Raw genomic sequence first — 23565 nt, 5'->3', positions numbered from 1 at the left:
TGTCAAACTGAACCAGTGATGGGGCAGGCAGGCTCACTGAACAAGGGATTGAGCCCAGACCTCTGAAGCCCACACAGGAGGGGCCTCCTCTTTGAAGATATGGTGGGAAAGACCATGGCAGTGATGTCAGTGAGGAGTGGAGGTTTCTAAACCCTTGGATGGGCCAGAAACTGGGGGTTGACACAGGGAGCTTTGAATTGAGAAATGTGGAACAAGGCATGCATGAGCCTCCGGCTCCAGAGCTGAGGAGGCACAGTGATCCCAACCCCCAGGCAAGTTTTTGCACCTGGGACACCCGGGACCCATTCTCTGGTCCCTCACCACCAAAAGAAGCTGGGGGAGCGCCATTGTGCCCTACCTCAAGAAGCAAGAAAAGGGCCAGAGACTCAAACTCTGGGCCCCCAATGGAGACGGGGAGGGGGAGCACCGTCACATTCACCTGAGACGGGGAGGAGAACACAGGTCCACATCCCCAGGCCCCTAAAGATCCAGGGGGAGTGCAGTTCGCTCAGCTGTGGTGGGCCTGCCCCACACACTGTGCCCGTGTCTGGGGTAAACCTGCGGCCACCACTAGCAAAACTCCCTGCCCCCATGAAGCGGTCATAGGAGAGAAGAGTAGCCAGTTCCTGTAGCAGCTAATGAGATGCAGCTTGGGTGGTAAGCCAGCCGGGGCAGCTGGGGGTGACTGACAGGCATCTCTAACCAAGTAAGCAACGCGAGGTGCCCAGGTGGGACCAGAGACCCCGCCGGAATAAAAAAATAAATGGTTATAGGAAAGCTGCAAGCTCATGCTGCAACAGCAATGGAATGGGCCATAGCTTCTCATTAGCTATTCACACTCCCAAGAGGGGGAGTGTCATAATGCCTAGCAGGGTTTGACTAGGCCCAAGTTTTAAGTCACTGTTGTGGCCCCATAATGGCAGGAGCCCCAACATGGGACCAAAACTGCTTTATTGGCAGTGGTAGAAAAGTCCAAAAAGATTATTGACCAAGGTAGATCGAAAGCTATCATCCTTTTGAACCTCAGTGCCGCCTTTGACACTGTCAACTATGACATCTTGATCCGCACGCTAAGGAAGGTTGGATTATCGGGCGGTGTTATCACCTGGCTGCAGTCCTTCCTTGAGGATAGGAACTTCCAAGTCTTTGAAGGAAACAACATTTCAAAATGTACCTCACTTAGCTGCTGCGTCCCTCAGGGCTTGTCCCAGAGCCCGACTCTGTTTAATGTTTATATGAGCCCCCTGGCACAGATTGCACTCCCTTTCTGGATTGAAATTGTCACCTACGCCGATGACACCCAATTAGTGGTGGCCTTCAATCACCCAGAAGGCACCTCGTCCAGCATAGGCCCCTGCCTTGAAAGAGTTGCTAAATGGATGGAATCCTCCTTTCTCAAATTGAATGGAGACAAGACGGAGCTTATGCTCCTGGGTAATTTACCCATTTTTGACATTGGATGAGCATGGCCAAGCTGTCTTGGCTCCCCGCCCACGCCCAAAAACCAGATCAAAAGTCTAGGCATGTGGTTAAATCGGGCACTCACATTTGATCAGCAGGCAACGAAACTAGCCACTTACTGCTGTGGCACTCTACGAATGCTCTGCAAAGTCCTCCCGCTCCTCCCCTTCTCAGCAACGAGACTCATGGTCCAACCCTTGATCCACTCTCGCCTCTATTACAGAAATGCTCTGTATCTAGGAATCCCAGGGCCTAACACTAACAAATTGCAAGTTATTCAGAACTGCACAGCATGTATGCTGCTTAAAATTCCCAACAGCCACTCTGCAAGACGTGCCCTGAAGACCTTGCGCTGGATCCCGATTATGGAAAGAATAAAATTCAAGTCCTATGTATTGCTCATAAGTCCTGCTGGAAGAAAGGCCCTTCGATCATCTGTTCCATCATCTCCCCCTATCGTCCTAACAGATGCCTACATTCAACCAACCTCTATTTAGCCTCTGTCCCTAAAATTAAAGGATGAGAAGTGATGGGCAGTCCTTCCATTATACTGCTGCCAAGCTGTGGAATGCTCTCCCCCTCCATCTACGTTCAGAGCCCAACCTCCTGTCCTTCCGTAAACTTTTAAAACATGGTTCTTTCAAAACCCCACCTACTAAGCTGCTGTGATCTATCTGCTGCCTCTGCTAGCGCTGGGATGCCTACGGGGAGCCATGCGCTATACAAACACTCCTAAAAAAATGATAAAAAACAAAGCGTGAGGTGCTGCAGGAGTGCAGCAGCTCCCCCCCCCCCAAAAAAAATGTTCATTGAAAAACTGACCCTACGTATGCAGGGTCAATAGAATTATGCCCACCCTAGGCTTTACATGTCTTTTTAAGCACTCTCAAGGTTAAAGCTTTTTTTCTACAACACCTGGGAGTGCAGCAGCTTCTGGAGCCTGGTTCTGTGGCTGCAGTTCATGTGGTCTAAGGTTGCTCACAAACACAGAGGCACATGGTTCACATTTGCACCAGGCTTTATTTAAAAGTGTATGTACAATGCTTAATTATTGCTTTAGTTAAAAGTGTTATTGGCAATGTTTTATTTAAGGGTGTTGTTATTGATGACAGTAATGATTATTCTTGAAAGGCTGCAATGACTTAAGGATTGTAATGTGCGCACATGATTGCATGGTTCATCACTTATAATGATTGCAGATGTATTATTTTCCCTGATGTCAGTGATGGAACAAGATATTATGGCTTGTGATTCTGTTTTTTTAGTATGGTAACATTGACCTGATGTAAAGTGACACCCCCCTCTAAGGGGGGGAGTACTGTGATGTTTGGGGTAAAATGTAATGTTGCCAACATTATTTTCTCCAGCCTTGAGTATATTTTGTAGTATTAGTGTAGAATTAAGCAGTAAGCGACCGCTGAGCCTGGTTCAGGTGAGGTCGCCCCCACACCACTGCTACTGCCCGCTGCCTGCCTGCCAGCACCTGCACCCTGCGGCTGCCTTCCTCTGCCCGCAGCCCGCCGTCCGCCTGCCGTCGCTGCTCTGTGTCCTTCTCCCCCCTGCTCCGCCGTTAGTGTGCCCCCCCCCATCCCCCAGCCGCCGGACGACCCAGCCACCGCTGAGCCGCCCTCGGCCCTCGGCCCTTTCCCGCCACTGCCCATTCTCGTCACCGCCCCCCCCCACTGCCCATTGGCCCCGATCCGGCCACCTAGCTGACCCGCCCTCCCGGCTCCTCTTTTATGACGCCCCCGGAGCGACCGCGCAGCGGGCGAGCCGAATGAGCGCCGATGGTGCGCCGCAGGTAAGCCCGTCTGCGCCTGGACCGCGCCCAGCGCCATGACCCCTGGCCCCCGCAGACCCCAGCCCACCCGCCGGACGTACGACGCCGCCACCCTCAACGCACTCAACACCGGCAGAATCCAGGGATGCTACCGAGCAACCCCGAGACGCACCCACGGACCCTTCAGCTGCCACGCCTGCAAGTTCACCTGCATCCGGACCTGCACTACACCAGCACCCGCTAAGCCGAACACCAGCAGCAACCACCTCAAGTGCATCCTGCTCAACACCCGCTCCGTCCACAAACACGCCGTTCAACTCTGGAACCTCCTCGACACCACAGCTCCTGACGTTGCCTTCCTCACGGAAACCTGGATGAACGACTCCTCAGCGCCCGACATCGCCATCGCCATCCCAGAGGGCTACAAGATCACCCGAAGAGACCGAGACAAACAGACGGGAGGAGGCATCGCCATCATCCACAGAGACACCATCCGCATCACGACCTACACCGACGACACCCTGACAACCGCCGAACACCTGCACTTCCAGATACACACCAACCCCAAGACCACCCTCAGAGGCACCCTGATCTACCAACCCCCGGGACCACGCACTCAATTCAGCGAAGACATCGCCGACTTCATCAGCCCGCACGCCCTCCCCTCTGCCGACTACATCCTCCTCGGGGACTTCAACTTCCACCTGGAGAACAACAATGACCGCAACACCACCTCCCTGCTTGACAACCTCGCCAACCTCGGACTCAAGCAGCTGGTGACCACCCCCACCCACCTCGCCGGACACACACTCGACGCTGTCTTCTCATCCAGCAAGGACATCGTCTTCAGCCACGCCACCGGACTCCACTGGGCGGACCACAGCTGCGTCCACTTCAGCTTCAGAAGGACCACAATCCACCACCACCAGCAATAGGTTGCACGAAGAAGCTGGAACAAGATCGCGGCCGACCAACTCGCCACATCCCTGAGCCAGCACCCTCCCGCCAGCTCAGCGAACCCCAGCCAGGCCGCGACAACCTCACGAAGTGGATCAACAGCTGCGCAGACGACCTCGCCCCACTGAGGACCCCACCCAGCAGACCCGGCAGCAAGAAGGCCCCATGGTTCACCGACGAACTCAAGAGCTCCAAGAAGAACTGCCGAGCCCTCGAGAGAACCTGGCGCAGAGACCCAACACCGGACAACATGACTGCCCTCAAGCTCTCCACCCGAAAACACCACCAACTCATCCACGCCACCAAGAAAACAGCATTCAAGGAACGACTGGACAACAACGCACACAACAGCAAAGAACTCTTCAACATCGTGAAAGAGCTCTCCTACCCCAACGCCGGAAACAACGACATCACCCCTTCGCAAGACCTCTGCAACTCCCTTGCCTCCTACTTCCACAACAAGATCGCTGACATACACAACAGCTTCAGCACTCAACCGACGAACACCACGACCGAACCACCGCCCCCCACCACCACCATCCGCGCCTGGACTCCGATCAGCACCGAAGACGCCGTCCTCACGATGAACTCCATCCACTCTGGATCTCCTACCGACCCCTGCCCTCACCACGTCTTCAACAAGGCCGACGCTATCATCGCACCCCACCTGCGCGACATCATCAACACCTCCTTCGACACCGCTACCTTCCCGGAGAGCTGGAAGCACGCCGAACTCAGCGCTCTACTAAAGAAGCCATCAGCCGACCCCACCGACCTCAAGAACTACCGCCCCATCTCGCTGCTCCCGTTTCCTGCAAAAGTCATCGAGAATACCGTCAACAAGCAGCTGGCCGCCTTCCTCGAGACGAACGGATCCCTCGACCTCTCGCAGTCTGGCTTCCGGGCCAACCACAGCACCGAGACCGCCCTGATCGTAGTCACCGATGACATCCGAGCGCTGCTCGACAACGGAGAAACAGCGGCCCTCATCCACCTGGACCTCTCCGCGGCCTTCGACACTGTCTGCCATCGTACCCTAGTACAACGCCTCAGCAACGTCGGAGTCCAGGAGAAGGCACTGGAGTGGATCATCTCCTTCCTCGCCGGAAGGACACAGAGAGTCCACCTCCCTCCGTTCAGATCTGAAGCCACCAAAGTCATCTGCGGCGTCCCTCAAGGCTCCTCGCTCAGTCCAACCCTCTTCAACATCTACATGAGCCCCCTCGCAGACATCGCACGCCAGCACAACCTCAACATCATCTCCTACGCCGACGACACCCAGCTGATCCTCTCCCTTACCAACGACCCCGCCACCGCCAGAGCCAACCTTCACGAAGGGATGAAAGAGGTAGCCGAATGGATGAAGAACAGCCGCCTGAAACTGAACTCAGATAAGACGGAAGTCCTCATCCTGGGATCCTCACCCGCCGCTTGGGACGATCCTGGTGGCCCCCCGCCCTAGGCAGCGCACCCAAACCAACAGACCACGCACGCAACCTGGGCTTCATCCTGGACTCCTCCCTCTCCTTGACCAGACAAGTCAACGCCGTCTCCTCGTCGTGCTTCAACATCCTGCGCATGCTACGTAAGATCTTCCGGTGCATCCCCACGGAGACCAGGAAGATGGTCACCCAGGCCCTCGTTACCAGCCGACTGGACTACGGCAACACCCTCTACGCCGGAACCACCGCCAAACTCCAGAAGAGACTCCAGCTGATCCAGAACGCCTCAGCACGACTCATCCTGGACATCCCCGTCGCAGCCACATCTCCGGACACCTGAGAGATCTGCATTGGCTTCCGGTCAACAAGAGAATCCCCTTCCGTCTCCTCACCCACGCACACAAAGCCCTACACAGCCAAGGCCCAGGATACCTCAACAGCCGCCTCAACTTCTACGCTCCCAAACGCCAGCTTCGATCGACCAGCCACGCCCTCGCCGCCATCCCCCGCATCCGTAGAGCCACCACAGGGGGACGGTCCTTCTCCTACCTCGCCGCCAAGACATGGAACTCCCTCCCCACCCACCTCCGCCTGACCCAGGACCACCTCGCCTTCAGGAAGCAACTCAAGACCTGGTTGTTCGAGCAGTAGTAGATCCCCCTCCCCCAGCGCCTTGAGACCCTCTGGGTAAGTAGTGCGCTATATAAATGCGATGATTGATTGATTGATTGAAATACATGTACTTTTCCTTTTCTAAAAAAAAGCGTAGAATGGACAGTCATTTATTAAGTGTTGTTATCTGTGCCAGCGGGTGGTGATTACTAGCCCACACCAACTCCCCTCAGTAGGCCTTGAACTGCTCGGCTTTGCTACCCTGTGAGAGTCAAGCAATACCAATGGGAGTTCTCTGTGAGGGAGATTGTGGACCCATTACTTGTACAGGCCACACAACTAATGACCCGTTTCCTTACAGTGAGTAGTGAAGGCTTACTCCAAGAGGCACTAAGGGTGCTGAAACTCAAATATGGTATAACACAGTAATCAGACTTGATAGGCTTAAGTTGAAAGGGTTAAAGATTTAAACCCCACAAACGCACTATGTCACTCCACATCCTTTATCAGTTCATCAAAAAATCTTCTGATGTGTCCGAGCATGCAATGTATCCCCGCACACACAAAGCCTCCTGTGAAGTGATAAGGAAATTTGGCCACCCTACTGTGTAATGTGATATAAAGTATGCACACTCCTGTCACTTATGCCATGCTGAAGGACTTTTGAGTGCTGTGTTCTAAAATTACAAGAGTACATAAAAGGTACAACGCTAGAGAAAGAGACAGGCAGCAGCAGTATGGAGAGACATTTGATACAACATTCACAGTCACATTTCCATTGCACACTTTTCGATTTCTCACTCACCTGAAGAATGATTACTAATGTCTGATGTCTTTGAGTCTGTCACAGGGCACAAGTATGCCTTCTCTTTGGCTCTTAATGAAAACACAGTGGTAACAATGAGAGGACCTGTTATCAGAGAAAAGAGATTAAAATAACATATTTTCAGTGCCTTGTGAAATGACCTACGACAACAGTAGTACAATGCAGCACCATGTGAGACAGAGGAACAAGTTGTATTACAAAAATGGAAATCAACAGGCAGGGTTAGAAAAATCCAACAAGCATTTGCAATGCAATAGTTCTCGCATTATGAAAGTTTGAGCTATTGGTCTTGTAAATGACAATTTTTTTATTTATGTGTTGGTTTTGAAAATTGCTAAATTAATAGCTTTGTCATTTACAATGCCAATAGTTATAACTTTCGCAAATGTGACACCTATAGCATTTGTAATGCAACATGTTTTGTATTTACGTGACTTAGATGTATTGATATTACATATAACAATGGCTTTTAATTTTTTTAAATAATTAATACTTAAATAAAAGTGATTGTAATTTATAATGGCAATAGCTTAAACTTTTGTAAATAACTTTTGTGAAGATTATGTTCAGTGTATTTTATTGTGATGAAAATCCAAGAACAGAAGTGAAATATTAACATCTTTTTGTGACATTTGTAATAAAGCTTGAAACATTGAGAGAACATATTTGAACCAGTTGTTGTTGAATGGTTGCACAGATTGATGCTGTGATGGCGCGGAGTGATGCTGTGGTGGTGCTGAGTGATGCTGTGGTGGTGTTGAGTGGTGCTGTGGTAGTGCTGAGTGGTGCTGTGGTAGTGCTGAGTGGTGCTGTGGTGGTGCTGATTGATGCTGTGGTGGTGCTGAGTGGTGCTGTGGTTGTGCTGAGTAATGCTGTGGTGGTGCTGAGCGATACTGTGGTGCTGCTGAGTGGTGCTGTGGTGGTGCTGAGTGATACTGTGGGGGTGCTGATTCATAATGTGGTGGTGCTGAGTGGTGCTGTGGTGGTGCTGAGTGATGCTGGAGTGCTGCTGAGTGATGCTGTGGTCGTGCTGTGGTGGTGCTTAGTGATGCTGTTGTGTTGCTGAGTGATGCTGTGGTGGTGCTGAGTGATGTTGTGGTGGTGCTGAGTGGTGGTGTGGTGGTGTTGAGTGATGCTGTGGTGGTGCTGAGAGGTGCTGTGGTGGTGCTGCTGAGTGGTGCTGTGGTGGTGCTGAGTGATACTGTGGTGGTGCTGAGTGATACTGTGGTGCTGCTGAGTGGTGCTGTGGTGGTGCTGAGTGATAATGTGGTGGTGCTGATTCATAATGTGGTGGTGCTGAGTGGTGCTGTGGTGGTGCTGAGTGATGCTGGGGTGGGGCTGAGTGATGCTGTGGTGGTGCTGAGGTGGTGCTTAGTGATGCTGTTGTGTTGCTGAGTGATGCTGTGGTGATGCTGAGTGGTGCTGTGGTGGTACTGCGTGGTGCTGTGGTGGTGCTGAGTGATAATGTGGTGGTGCTGAGTGATAATGTGGTGGTGCTGAGTAGTGCTGTGGTGGTGCTGAGTGATGCTGTGGTGGCGCTGAGTGATGCTGTGGTGGTGCTGAGTGGTGCTGTGGTGGTGCTGAGTGATGCTGTGGTGGCGCTGAGTGATGCTGTGGTGGCGCTGAGTGATGCTGTGGTGGCGCTGAGTGATGCTGTGGTGGCGCTGAGTGATGCTGTGGTGGCGCTGAGTGATGCTGTGGTGGCGCTGAGTGATGCTGTGGTGGCGCTGAGTGATGCTGTGGTAGCGCTGAGTGGTGCTGTGGTGGCGCTGAGTGGTGCTGTGGTGGTGCTGAGTGGTGCTGTGGTAGTGCTGAGTGATGCTGTGGTGGTGCTGAGTGGTGCTGGGGTGGCGCTGAGTGATGCTGTGGTGGCGCTGGGTGATGCAGGGGTGGCGCTGAGTGATGCTGTGGTGGTGCTGAGTGGTGCTGTGGTGGTGTTGAGTGATGCTGTGGTGGCGCTGAGTGATGCTGGGGTGGTGTTGAGTGATGCTGTGGTGGTGCTGTGGGGGTGCTGAGTGATGCTGTGGTGGTCACATCATGTTCACATTTAGACAAGTGTTTCAGAGGGTTGAAGTAAGATGAGCAACCTGCCAGAAACAAATGGGGAAGAAAGGAACTGACGGGGTAAAAGCTGCGGCAGCATTTAGGGCATTACATCAAGAGTGAAACAAGCGGAAAGAGGAGAATATACTATTTAAACGAAACACTCCTATAATATAAGTAGAGCTGTACCAGGCGAAGCAGGCCATGAAACCTCGCAGCTTCCTCTTTGATGTCACACAGGCTTGTAAAGTTTCGGCCACGGGGAGAGAATGTGACATCACGGCCTGGGCTGGGACTTCTGAGTGTGGGAAACTAGGTTCTAATCTCGGCGTCGGCTTGCCTTGACACCCTGTGATTCTGGGCAAATCCTGTTATCTTCCAGTGCGTACAAAAAAGCAAATGTGCCCTTGTGTAATGTAACTGGTGCCATGTTAAGCACTTCAATAGCTTCGAGATGAATTTGCTCTATATCAAAACTGCTAAAACACAAAACAAACTGCAAAAAAACAAGTATTGGGCAGGCTGGTAGAACTGTAACATGCGGTGAATGAGCGCTTTTTTTAGAAAGCCAAAGCGGGCCATGTAACCTTGCAGCTTCCTCTTTGATGTCACACAGGCTTGTGAAGTTTCGGCCACAAGGAGAGAATGTGACATCACTGCCTGGGCTGGGACTTCATGCTGACCAGTGGGTTGGGTCCATGGTCACTGGTGAGTGGGAGAGGTGGAGGTGGGAGGCAGATGGAGATGCTGATTACACCCTGCACAAACTGCTGAATAAGTTAAATAGAATTCGTCTTTGCTCACATTGGGGGAAAAGCAGAGGTAGAGACGGGGGAAGAAAAACAGGCAGTTTGGGCTTTGATGACCACGCGGGCCTTTCCCTGCACTTCAGGCAGTGCTGTAAAACAGTATCTGCACCAGGTGACCGCAAACGCACCAGCAGCCCATCCCTGAACTATTGCCTCACCAAAACCCTCGTCTTTTGTTAGTCTTCCAAGACGTTTGATGCTGGTGTGTGTGTTTTTTAATACAAATATTTCAATCAAGCCGCCTCTACACATTTATCCCTGTTTGTGTACTGTTAATGTATTGGACAATTTGGTTTATTTTTCCTGAGCAGTATTTATTTATTTCAAGGGTTGCTCTTGTATAGTACCCGAAATAAAGACTCGGGCGGCTAGGGCTCTGTGCTTGAGGCACACGCCACAAGAAATATTCTCTACCCCCCGCCCCACCCCCCCACCCCCCCCCCGTACGAGCTGGCACCCTGCAGGCTCTTTGTTCAATGTTCATTATTAAGTAACAGAACCCCATGCGTAAGTTTACAATTACAAAGGGCAAGCGGAAAGAGGAGAATATACTATTAAAAGGAAACACTCCTATAATATAAGTAGAGCTGTAACAGGCGGTGAATGAGCGCGATTTTTTTAGAAAGCCAAAGCGGGCCATGAAACCTCGCAGCTTCCTGTTTGATGTCACACGGGCTTGTGAAGTTTCAGCCCCGGGGAGAGAATGTGACATCACGGCCTGGGCTGGGACTTCTGACTGTGGGAATCCAGGTTCTAATTTCGGCGTCGGCTTGCCTTGACACCCTGTGATTCTGGGCAAATCCCGTTATCTTCCAGTGCGTGCAAAAAAGCGAATGTGTCCTTGTGTAATGTAACTGGTGCCATGTTAAGCATTCCAATAGCTTCGAGTTCAATTTGCTCTATATCAAAATTGCTAAAACATAAAACAAACTGCAAAAAAACAAGTATTGGGCAGGCTGGTAGAGCTGTAACAGGCGATGAATGAGCGCGTTTTTTAGAAAGCCAAAGCGGGCCTTGAAACCTCGCAGCTTCCTCTTTGATGTCACACGGAAAGAGGAGAATATACTATTAAAAGGAAACACTCCTATAATATAAGTAGAGCTGTAACAGGCGGTGAATGAGCGCATTATTTTTTTTAGAAAGCCAAAGCGGGCCATGAAACCCAAGTATTGGGCAGGCTGGTGGCCTGAGAAGCGTCCGTGAAGCAGGGGGCGGGGCAGCGGAACCCTTTGAAGTAGCTCACGGCCTGGCGGCCATGAAAGTGAAAGCAATTAAGGGGGAGTAGAAGTGAGGCCAGTGCGCACTGCGCACGCTGGGGAAGCCTGTGGGAAGGAGGCTGATGGCTTTGATGTGGGGAAATGCGCATGCTTGTGTTCACGTGATTTCACGTGAACTGTCTTAAATCCGCCCAATGGTTTGAGAACATATTTTGCACACTAAAATTCTCCCCTATCCATTCCTGTGGAATAGGATAGGCTCAACCTAAAAAATGGTACTAGTCCTGCAGGACTAATACCTTAAAAAATGTCCTCGACCCAACTGAAACCTACTTGACCTCCGTCTCTGAAAGCGGAGCAAATGTGACAAGATAACAAGATTTAAAGGCATCTTTATTGCTCATTAACTTTGTGAGCGATAAAAATGCCTTTAAATCTTGTTATCTTGTCACATTTGGTCATCTTTCACAGACAGAGGACAAAAGTTGGTTTGTTTTCTTACTCGCCAGAAAGGGCGAGTAGGACCTAAAAACAGCTCGACCTTGATAAATTTAGCTCGACTATGCGAGCGGTCGAGTGGAATTTTCGAGCCCTGACAGGGGCATTAAAGTAAATGGCCATACAGCGAATCAACTGATCTCCAACTTGGGATCCTAGCAGAGTAATACCGGCAAGGAAGCAGTGTACACAGCAGTACCACGATAAACATAAAAGAGGTACTCAATGAAGTAATACCATAATGGCAACCAATGGACAAAGAAATGCACAACAGAAAAGAATTATTAATAGAGGTTAAACATCATGCAGTGTACAGAGACAATGTACAGTATGATTTCTTAATTTGTACTCTACCCACATCATTATTACAAATTCTTGTGCCTCAGAATTCTTTGTGTAACTTCATAAATTCCCCTTATTTTGTAACATCTGGCAGGCATCATATTTGGACTTCGAACTAATGAACTATAATATTTTAAAATAATAAAACGTATTTTCTTCACTTGCTTATATGAACCTGCCTTACTGCATGAAAGCCAATCAAACCTAGAAAAAAAAAAGTCTCCCAAATTTTAGAATTTGCACAGAGATCACGTAGCGATCACATAAAGAAAAGGGTTGCTCAGGAGTTGAAGTTCACGGAGCAGCACAATTTATCAAATTTGTCTCTTTAGGTCTTGCCGGAGACATCACACGCTCGGTCACTTGCAATACATTTTGTTAGCTTACACGGGGCTTAAGAGCCAGCCGATTGCTTTGCATTGATTGGCTCTATTGTCACTTTCATTTTCTTGCTTCTCCTTGATCAACGCGTGCAGGCATCACTTCTTCATGTGTTTGTTCTTCCTCCAGAGCTTGGCCTGAGTACTGTTTCCTTATTCCACTGCGAGTCCTTCTACTGCTCACAATTTCGGAGGTACTTTCTTTACTTTTAGTTGCTTGATTGTCCTCCTTGCTTGTCCCACTGTCATTGCTTGTCTGCCATTGTTGCTTGCCTCACACACCTCCAGCATTGTTGCAGTTGCCGCATCCCTATCACCCACCTCCTGTGCTGTTTTAACCATTCAAGAGTTGAGTTGCTTCTATTGTCTCTCCCATATTGTGATGCTTTTCCCATCTCTCCTGCTCTCCATGATGTTGCTTGTCCCCTCCCACAGGCTGTGGGGGTTGCAGCCCTCCTACTGTCCTCCTCCCACTGTCTCTCATGTTGATTGACCTTCCCTCCTAGCTCCTGCTATCTCGTCTTGGTGTCTCCTCCCCTGCTGTCCAAGGTGTTCTTAGCCTCCCCTGCCCTCCTCCCACTGTCACTTGTGTTGGCCCAATAAACCTGCATTAACAAAATGAAAATGCTATGCCACTGCCAGTGCTGGCTGCATCAGTGCTTTTTTCCCTCAGTTTACTTTCAATTTTTTAATTTTATTTGACCTGCGGCGCCCGGGTGCTTTGTTGCTTGTCCCCACTAACCATCCCGCCACATCCGGGTTTGCCTATCACTCCCATCCCTCTACTCCAAAAAATTTGACAAAGCCAAATACCTCTCTCATAGGTTTAGGTGTTTGGCGTTGTCAATATTTTTTTTGTCATGTTGTACAGAATTGCAGCTGCTGACTGGGCAGCATGGTTGAAAGTTAAAGAAAATATGCTATGATGTAACCCATCATAGCACTTTTTTTTTTACTTTCATCCATGCTGCGCAACAGCTGTGCTGCTGTACAACATGGCTAAATGAACAAAAAAACATTGACAAAGCCAATAGACCTTGCAATGGCAAAACCTATTGACTTTGCCAGTGCTTGTTGAAACTGGAGGATGAGACCGTCTAGCTCATGGACTTTAAGAGCGAGTCACAGAGGCCATAGCACAACTGCAGGGTGAACTTTTTGAAGCACAGATGTGCTCTGGGGGTACACTAAAACATCCTGTATTTTATAATGGGAAAAGTGTATTGTGGGATGAACAGTACTGTGCTGTCTGATATTTTATGGGTGACCACGTTGGTGCGCAAAGAGCATATTTCATAGACTGCTTTAAAGGGACAACCTTTGAATGCAGATTATTTAATTAAAACAAAAGATCAGTAATACAAAGCACAGGAATGCTTGCGAAAAGGTTTGTTTTTATGCATTGTTGGAACAAGGCTATCCAGGAAAAAATAATATTGCACATTGATTTGCACGTTCCTGTACAGTTGTTTTCAGTAGATGTAAAGTACTGCATGCGAACTTGTAGGAGTGCAACACGTTTCAGGAAGGAATGCCCTCTCATATGCGCTGGCATTCCTCCAAGCTCACTCCTGGCAGTGTCAATGAACCTTCATCTACAATTGTGTACTTGCAAATAGGCATGCAGTAGTGCCAAAGGCCGTGAGTAGAGGGCACAGTATTGCTAGGGCGTAGCACACCCAGTCGAATGTGGTATGGAATGCTTAGCTGACTCTCGGTAAATCAAGTTTCATGCAGATCCAGCAGGAAGAGGGGGAAAAACAAACATTATATATACTAATAACTTTGATAGTGTTTAACGATTCTGCAAGAAATGTGCAGTCCTTTAGTAAAGAAAACCCAGTGGTGGAACTTCAGGATCAGTTCACATACTTTCGTGTATCATAAGCATACCCCAAACATTCACACTGAATTGCCTTTGCTGAAAGTAAGTTATGGTTGCTTTACTCACAACACAATCTATCTTATAAAAAAAAACTGGAAAAAAACAGTGCCATCATGATTCTAAAGCAAAACCTAACAAGCATTGGAAATGCAATAGGTCTCGCATTAGGAAAGTTTGAGCTATTGGTATTGTAAATGACACTTTTTTATTTATGTGTTGGTTTTGAAAGTAGCAAAATTAATAGCTTTGTCAGTTACAATGTCAATAGTTTTAACTTTTGAAAATGTGACACCTATAGCATTTGTAATGCAATGTGTGTTGTATTTACGTGACTTAGATGTATTGATATTACAAATAACAATGGCTTTTAATTTTGTAAATAATTAATACTTAAATAAAAGTTATTGTAATTTATAATGGCAATAGCTTAAACGTTTGTAAATAACTTTTGTGAAGATTATGTTCAGTGGGTGTGGTTATGGTGGATGCGGTGGTGGTGGTGGATGCGGTGGTGGTGGTGGTGGATGGGGTGGTGGTTGTGGTGGATGTGGTGGTGGATGTAGTGGTGGTGGGTGTGGAGGATGTGGTGGTGGTGGTGGTGGATGTGGTGGTGGTGGATGCGGTGGTGGTGGAAGTGTTGGTGGATGTGGTGGTGGTGGATGCGGTGGTGGTGGAAGTGGTGGTGGATGTGGTGGTGGTGGATGTGGAGGTGGTGGATGTGGTGGTGGTGGATGTGGAGGTGGTGGATGTGGTGGTGGATGTGGTGGTGGTGGATGTGATGGTGGTGGATGTAATTATGTGGCGTGTAATTATGTGGCACTGAGTGGTATTTGGAGTGTATGTTGCATTGCGTGCAGTGTAATTATGTTGCATATAAGTATGTGGCACTGAGAGGTATTTGGAGTGTATGTTGCATTGAGTGCAGTGTAATTATGTAGCATATAATTATGTGGCACTGAGTGGTATTGTGTGGAGTGTGTGATGCATTCAGTAGAGTGTAATTATGTGGCGTGTAATTATGTGGTACTGAGTGGTATTTGGAGTGTATGTTGCATTGAGTGCAGTGTAATTATGTGGAGGTTAACTATGTGGCACTGAGTGTTATTTGGAGTGTATATTGCATTGAGTGCAGTGTAATTATGTGGCGTGTAATTAGGTGGCACTGAGTGGTATTTGGAGTGTATGTTGCGTTGAGCGCAGTGTAATTATGAAGCATATAATTATGTGGCACTGAGTGGTGAGAGGGTTGTGATGGTGAGAGGGTGTGAGGGTGAGAGGGTTGTGAGGCTGAGGGGGTGTGAGGGTGAGTGAGGGGTGTGAGGGTGAGTGAGGGGGTGTGAGGGTGAGTGAGGGGGTGAGGGGGTGTGAGGGTGAGGGTGGGTGAGGGGGTGTGAGGGTGTGTTAGGGTGTGGGGTTGAGGGTGAGTGAGGGTGAGGGTGTGTGAGGGTGAGGGGGTGTGTGAGGGTGAGGGGGTGTGTGAGGGTGAGGGGGTGTGAGGGTGAGTGTGAGTGAGGGTGTGTTAGGGTGAGGGTGAGTGAGGGGGTGTGAGGGTGAGAGGGTTGTGAGGGGTGTGCGGGTGAGAGGGGGCTGTGATGGTGTGAGGGTGAGTGACGGTGAGTGGGATAGGCAAGACCTAAAAATCTATCCAACAGCTGTACTGAATGAGTAAAGTGAAGTGCAAAAACCAATCAAATGTCAGAAGTGATCCTTCTGGTGTTAATAATCTTTAGGAATTCATAGTTCTTGAACATGCTGTAGAGCACCTTCAAAGCGCAAACAACGTTTTTAACAGCTTAATCGTTGTGATTGGGTGGGTTTTTGGTGGTCAAAAGGACAGCATTCAGGTTGGTTTTCTCAACAATGGAAAATGCTGCATAACCAATGAGTCACCTCTAGATGCACAAAGGCATTAAAGGGCTTTACCTGCAGAGCGTTGCGAACTGCAGTGGTAGATCAGCTGCTGCAGGGGAGGAGGAGAGGTGGGCTGATCACCGTGGCCTCTGCGGCTATAGAGGGGATCTGGGAGAGGCTGACCCCGGGCGGCCGATGACGAAGGGCACTCTACTTAACACGGAAGTGGGGGTGGGAGGAGTGTAGATTTTGGTGTTAAGAGGGAGGGCACCAAACGGGGAGAAATGTTAAAGGTCAATGTGATTAAACAAGTTAAACAAGTTTTAAAAAAAAGGTACACTGGGGGGAGGAGAATCACCAAAACGTGCACTAACCCTCTATGAATTTCACGAGCCTGCATTCTGGCGTCATGGTGTACCACGGCATCCCTGCCAAAAGACTCCCCATTCCGCTCCCCCCAAATGATTAAGCATTTGCTAATGTTTTGTGACATAAAACCGGGAGATTATTATTTTTTTCCCTGCCTTAATTGAAGGAAGCATTTAGTGGAGATGTACCCATTATTGGCTCTCGGCGCGCGTGCAGCGCGCTCGCGCACTCTGGAGCAGGTTTGGACGAGCTTGCAAGATTTATGCGAATGGGCCTGAGGGGAGAGGCAATTTGTAGCCGAGACGGACAATTACGTGGCCCATGAGTGCAAGAATGACTGCGCCAGGCGGCTAATGGGTAGTAAGGCTGCGCCGGCAGCCATGAGCCGCACAGCGGTGTAACAGTCAGCAGAGCACCTCTGCACACTTTGTACTATCAATAACAAAATAGGTGCTCGATTACTCTTCCACCTCCCCGGGGACTCTCAAAATGGCTGCAGGTGACTGGGAGCAGGTAGGAGACGGTTTGAAAACTGGTGTGGGGTGGAACTGTAGTGCCGCCTGTGTAGCACACTGGGAAGGACGGCCAGAGGGGCGCGATGAGAGTGCCGCGAGCCCGTGACGACAGGAGCGGTTCTGTACGAAGCCGGTCACATGTTCCCTGGAGCCACTAAGTAGAGCAGGGAGCAACTCGCTGGTGGGTGGGTTGTATCCTTTAACTTCCGGGGGCGGGGGGATGCGGTTGTGCCAAGCAGTAAATAAGACTGCGGGTCGCGCTATTCCTCTTTGCTAATATGGCTGGTCCGCGTTTTGTGGAACCTCATGTTTTTATGTGTATTACGATCTTCCGAATTTTTGTGACACAAACTATGTGCGCAGTTTGAAACTTGTAAACTTAAACAAGACGGAGGGAAGAGAGGGGAGGGGGGAGGAGAAATGCAACAGGGGAAATGCGAGACGGCGGGAAGGGGAGGGGGCGGAGCGGGTACAATAAACAAGACGGAGGGAAGAGAGGGGAGGGGGGAGGAGAAATGCAACAGGGGAAATGCGAGACGGCGGGAAGGGGAGGGGGCGGAGCGGGTAAACAAAGACGGACGTGCACGCGATTTTAAGCTCAATGCGCATGCGCATTGAGCTTAAAAGTCACGGGCACTGCAAGGAATCGCCACGATTCCTTGCAGTGTGGATAAAGAGTGGATAAGTCCCAATACTCTGGCTTGCTCGATGCGCATGCGCATCGACAGGCGAGACCTAAAAACCACAAAAAGTCATCAATTATGATATGCTACACAAGCCATGGAGTGCCTCAAACCTCAAACATGACATTACTGACCTCAAACATGACATCACTGATGACGGTGCAGAGTAGAAATATCGCCGTAAAAATATTGTGGTTCAGAAATATCGCCGCAAAAATATTGTGGAGAAGAAATATCAACAACAAAAATATAGTTGACAAGAATATCGACTGACAGGTAAGTAATATCGATTACATAAATATCTTTGTAATAAATATCGTTTACAAAAATATAGTTTACAAAAATATTGATTTATTAATAATTTTATGTTTTTTAGTTTTTTTAATGAGAATTGTCTGTCATTTTATTATATGTTATAGAGTTTTACTAGTTATTAATTTATTTTAGGTTTAATTCTGCGTTTTTAGTTCCGTAGCGGGTTGTGGGTTTATAGGGGAATAGGGTGGGAAGTAATTTAATTTTATAAAATGTATTGAATAATGAATGTGTTAATTGATTAATTAATATTAGTTTAATAATTAGTAGTTAATTAATTTCAATTAGTCAATTAATAAATAATTAGATTAATTGTTTAATTGAGTTTAAGTGTGTGTTGTGGTGTTTACATGTGTATTACCATCAATTAATTAGTCATTATTAATTGTAATTGTGTAAATAATTTCAGGTGTGTGTTCTGGTGTTTATATGTGTAAATGGTGTGAAAGGTGGTAAGTAGTTATTTGTTTATTGATTAATTAATAAATAATAATGAATTAATTTTCATTAATTAATTATTATTATTTTTTTTCCAAAAATTTTATATAGCGCTGGCTAGCCCCAGACGTTTCAGAGCGCTTTACATGAGCATCAGATCATAGTTACAGGTTACATCATTACAAAGGTTACATAATTCTTAGAGCATGGCCAAATAGTTACTTGTAAGGTCGAGATAAACAATAAGCACAAATACGTCAGGGGAAAAGCAGGCACTGTGAGAGATTCAGGGAAGGGGGGGTTGGAGCAGGGGAAGTAGACAGATAATGAAGGCGGGAAAGAGGAGGGTAGGGTGAGAGACACAGCATGGGAAGAGGAGGGGAAGGGTGACGGGTACATAAACCGGTAGACGAGTGAAGGCAAACGTCCAAAGTCCAGTAAGCTGCGATCCCAGGGGAAGTGGTATCACTTCCCTATCTCTGTTGCGTAAGGCTCCCTTTGGGCAGTGGACTCTCTCAGAGAGGTCTCTGAGACTCCAAGGCCTACATACTGGATCCTTCCCCAGAAAGGGGAGAGGGAGTGCTTTGGCAAGGGGTGCCATACCATACCTCAAGTGTGAGTGGCTCCCTTGGTGCAGTGGACTCACTCAGCGGGTTCGCTGAGACTCCAGAGTATAAATATTGGACCTTTCCCCAACAAGGGGAGAAGGAGTGCTTAGTCAAAGGGCACAAAGGACAGGGGGGTAGGCAGAGTAGCAGGCAAGGGGAGAGATTCGGGGGAGAGGGAATAGGAGCTAGGGACGAGAGAATAAGGAGAGACGAAAAGAAGTCTGTCTAAAGACCGACTGGGTAGGTGACGACCAAGGAGGGAATCCACAGCCCATCTCCCCTAAAGCTAAACTAAGTAGCTCCATCGGGCTCCAGACAAAATAGTTCAGTCTCAATACATTTAGAGAGGAGGGAAGGAGAGACATAAATAGAGGGCGGAAGCGGTAGGAGACGGCAGGAGAGACGAAAGGAAGTGCAACAATGTGGTTCAACAATATATCAGGAAAAGATCAAACAAGTAAACATTATATCAAACAATCAGCAATACATTAGGGGAGGAGAGAGAGGAGCGAGAAAGTAGTGGGGGGTAGGGGAGGAGGGAACGTGAGGATAAGGGAAGAGACAACCGTAGAGACAAAAGGAAGTCTGTCTAAAGACCGACTGGGTAGGTGACGACCAAGGAGGGAATCCACGGCCCATCTCCCCTATAGCTAAACCAAGAAGCTCCATCAGGCATCAGACAAAATAGTTCAGTCTCAAGTGGCGAGGAAAGAGGTTCACAGAACCTATATTTATATATTAATCATGTTAATATTGGAAATTATATTTAATAAAAATGTTGATGGTTTTGTTTTTTATTGTTTTGGGATCCAGCGCTTTCCCTACTGTTGCACTCACTGGAGTGGGAGTAGTAATTTTTACCCCTACGATGCCCAACGTTTTCCCTACTGTTGCACTCATTGAAGTGGGAATAGTAATTTATACCCCTCCGCTATCCAGCTCTTTCCCTACTATTGCACTCACTGGAGTGGGAATAGTATTTTTTACCCCTACGCTATCCAACGCTTTCCTTACCGTTGCACTCACTGGAGTGGGAATAGTAATTTTTACCCCTCCCCTATCCATCGCTTTCCCTACTGTTGCACTTACTGGAGTCGGAATAGTAATATTTACCCCTCTGCTATCCAGCGCTTTCCCTACAGTTGCACTCATTGGAGTGAGAATAGTCATTTTTACCCCTACGCTATCCAGAGCTTTCCCTACAGTTGCACTCATTGGAGTGGGAATAGTCATTTTTACCCCTTCGCTGGGACCTATGTAAGTATGTCATGTTCGGTCTAGTTGTAATCGTGGCAGGGAACCCTTTCCAATGATATATTGGGTTTGGGCACTACTACTGTAGAAATCCCACTTTTAGGAAAAGTGGACATTTTTCTGCCTACACTTAGGGGGTCATTACGATCGCGGACGGACTTGAGTCCGTCCGCGACCCCAGAGCATGAGGGAACGTCCGCATGGGCTGCGGCGTTCCCTCTGTGCAGATTAGGATGTGACCGCCTGGGTGGTGGTCACATCCTCTATTTTAACATTGCGGCGGGTGGAGCTTCAAGCTGCACCCGCAGCAATGTTAAAAATGCATGCACAGCATTTGCGTGCACAAAGCGGCAGGCACCGCGCGGTGCCTGCTGCATTGTGCACGCAAATGCAGGGGGTACCTATGGTACCCCCCATGTGCACCCACCACCCCCCACTACACCTAGGGGGCCCGCAACGGGCCCCCGCAGTGCAGTTACACATGCTTTTCCATCGCGGAAAAGCCGCCGCGGAAAAGCATGTTCCCAAGCACATCCTAATCTGGCTGACGGTGTCTGAGAGACACCGTCACCATTTTAGTGCTTTTCCGCCGCGGTTGTAAGCCAGCCGCGGCGGAAAAGCTGCGGACCTAAACCATGACCCACCAGCCATCCTAATGTGGCGGTGGGTCCTGGTGGGTCCGCAGAGGATTTTCCGCATCCTCCGGGCCGGCGGTGGCTTCCGCCGGCCCGGAGGATGCGGAAAATCCTCCATCGTAATGACCCCCTTAGTCTGTGCACTGCTGTCTCCCTCCTCCCATCTGACCACTGATAGCCTGCCTGGGCTGTGAGGAGGGGGTGGTGATTCACACCTTCTCCACTTGATGGGCTGTGACTGGCTGCCCCATCGTAGCCTTAACGCCCCTGCCTTTTGTCACTGTAGGGAACATCCCAGAGCTCCCTAGACCCTACCAGAAACTCCTACCCCCTAGACCCTTCCATAAACGTCTGCCCCCTTCTAGTAACTAGACTTCAGGGTATAAAAGGGAGGGTCCTGGCCACACATCATTGTTACACCACTGGACCAGGAAGAATCTCTGCTGGAGTGAAGACTGCTGCGCCAGTCGATTGCTACACAGCTGAGGCTGACTGCTCCCAGGAACTGCTGCCCCAAGTTAACTGAGTTGCCCGACCTGCCGGCTGATCTTGCCCTGCCAGAGGGGAACCAGGAATAACATCTCCAGTGTGTCTCCACTATTATTTTTCCTCTTTGACTGCCCCCCACCCCCTTCCCAGGTTGCTGGGGAATCAAGAGAATTGCAACCAAGGACTGTACCTGCAACGTGGTGGAACTGCCTTGCTGCGAAAAGGAACAACAAGGACAGCAACGATCTGTTCTTATAAACTGCCCCTGCAGTGATGTAATCCTGAAAACATCACCGCCACCGCCCGCGGCCCCTAAGGCACTTCAAAACGCTGTGGAAGGAAAGCGCTGTGCCCCTGAAATCATCGCAGCAGCCCGGGACCTGAGCGCGCTGTGTAGCGCTGAGAGGAGTGAAGCGCTGTGTGGCAGGAAGCACCGCTGCTGCCCGGGACCTGATCGCGGTGGGGAGCACTGTGGCAGGAATAAATAAGTAACTTGTATAGCGCACTACTCACCCGCAAGGGTCTCAAGGCGCTTGTACGAATACCGCTGTGGAACCCATCCTGGCTTTCCCTGTGAGGCGTCCACTCCTGGGCACCCCTAAGGTGGAAGCCAGGCATCCTTAGCGTTGTGGGGGCCATTGTGGAGTTTAAGCAAGCTATTGCCCAGAGTTGCAGAGTGGGACTCCATGATTGTAATAGGCACCAAGGCGAGAATTATCAGGTCCGGGGAATTTTTGAGCCCAAGACCCGCCGAGGCGGGAATCGAACCCTGGTCCCGGGCCAGACCTCTGCATCAGGGTCTGCAGGCGCTGTGAAGTGAAATGCTGCTTAGCCAAGATCACAGCGGCGGGCCCGCGCACTTAACCGCATTGTGTTTTGCAAGCGCTGGGCGAAGAAGCACTGTTTAGCCGAGATCACCGCCGCCGGCCCAGAGTCCTCTGGAGAACTGTAAGGATATCCCTGTGACGTCAGAGGCAGCGCCGCGCGGGATTGGAGCCAGCGCGGGACGTTGCCTAGCAACAGGGGCCTTGCTGCGCGGATACCAAAGAAGCCGTGCAGAAGTGAGGAGGCGCCCGGTCTCCCCGGGCCATACCGAAGCCGAGAAGATGCCCCGAGCCAGCGCCGGCCCCCAGGTACGGTCAGCATTGCGAGCTAAGCTGCCGTGTGGGTGAAGTGCACCGCAGCGGGCTGCGGTGACAGGCTTAACCCGATAGCGGGACTGCCGGAGACTGTGTAGGGCAGTATCTGAGGAGCGGGGTGTGCCCAGAAGAGCCTGACTTTCTTTTCGGGCCAAATTCGTGCTACGGGCTCAACGGAGGTATGTTACTATCAATATCGGCCGCATTCTCACTGTAAGCACAGCGAGGCTAATTTTACCGCCAGCATGACCTTCTTTGCGACTGCATTCTTACTGTGGGCATAGCGGAGGAGCATTAACGCCAGGAGTTTAACCCCTGTGACACCAGGGCCATTTACAAGAACACTAGTTCTGACTGCCCCGGCACATATTTTTCTTTCCTCGTCTTAAGCCCAAGCTGAACTGATAATTGAACAAATGTTTTGCCTAAAAGAAACTGCCAGAGTTTGCTAGATTATTTCCCCTCACAAAAAACACTGTCAGACAAAAGCTCTTGGCACATATGAACTTCCTGTGATTTGATATTGCCTAAAAACTGGATTTACCTGATTGTTGATCTTGCCTGAAACTTGAGATAAAGATATTTTTACTTTTATAATTAACTGGTGTAGTGTCTCTTTGTGGTGTTTCAATGTGTTATGGTGGGTGGGAGTTACACAAATACTTTACGCATTGCCTCTTGAGCTAAGCCTACCTGCTCTGCGCCAAGCTAACAGGAGGGTGGTCTGGGGGACTTTGAGACCCTCCCTGACAGAACCAGTGGTCCCTACATGGGCTAGGGTACAAACCCCTGCCAACTAGAGACCCCACTTCTAACACATATATACTAGGGACTTATAAGGGTGCACCAGTATCCAATATGGAGTGTACCTAAGCATATGTCAATACATTTTAGGGAGAAAGCAGATAAGACTGCGTTCCTGATTCGCAGGATCCCAGTCAGACTAGTCAAAAACAGTTTAACATCAAGCAAGAAGTGGGGGTAACCAAAAGAAGCAGATCCTACTTTCCTACAAAA

General features: G+C 49.3%; 1 protein-coding gene across 1 annotated transcript in view; it reads right to left on the bottom strand.

Annotated features, from left to right (window-relative positions):
• Nucleotides 1–23565, bottom strand: part of LOC147691938 (uncharacterized) — a 95089-nt gene that overhangs the window by 62702 nt on the left and 8822 nt on the right. Inside the window, exon 3 of the mRNA XM_086938219.1 lies at nt 7058–7162. Coding sequence (XP_086794345.1) covers nt 7058–7162 — 105 coding nt within the window. The remainder of the gene's footprint in view (nt 1–7057; nt 7163–23565) is intronic.

This window comes from Lissotriton vulgaris, chromosome 9 (genome assembly GCF_964263255.1).
Source record: "Lissotriton vulgaris chromosome 9, aLisVul1.2, whole genome shotgun sequence".
In the NCBI taxonomy this organism is placed as follows: domain Eukaryota; kingdom Metazoa; phylum Chordata; class Amphibia; order Caudata; family Salamandridae; genus Lissotriton; species Lissotriton vulgaris.
The sequence above is the reverse complement of the archived record's forward strand: the minus strand, read 5'-3'. Positions and strand labels throughout refer to the sequence as shown.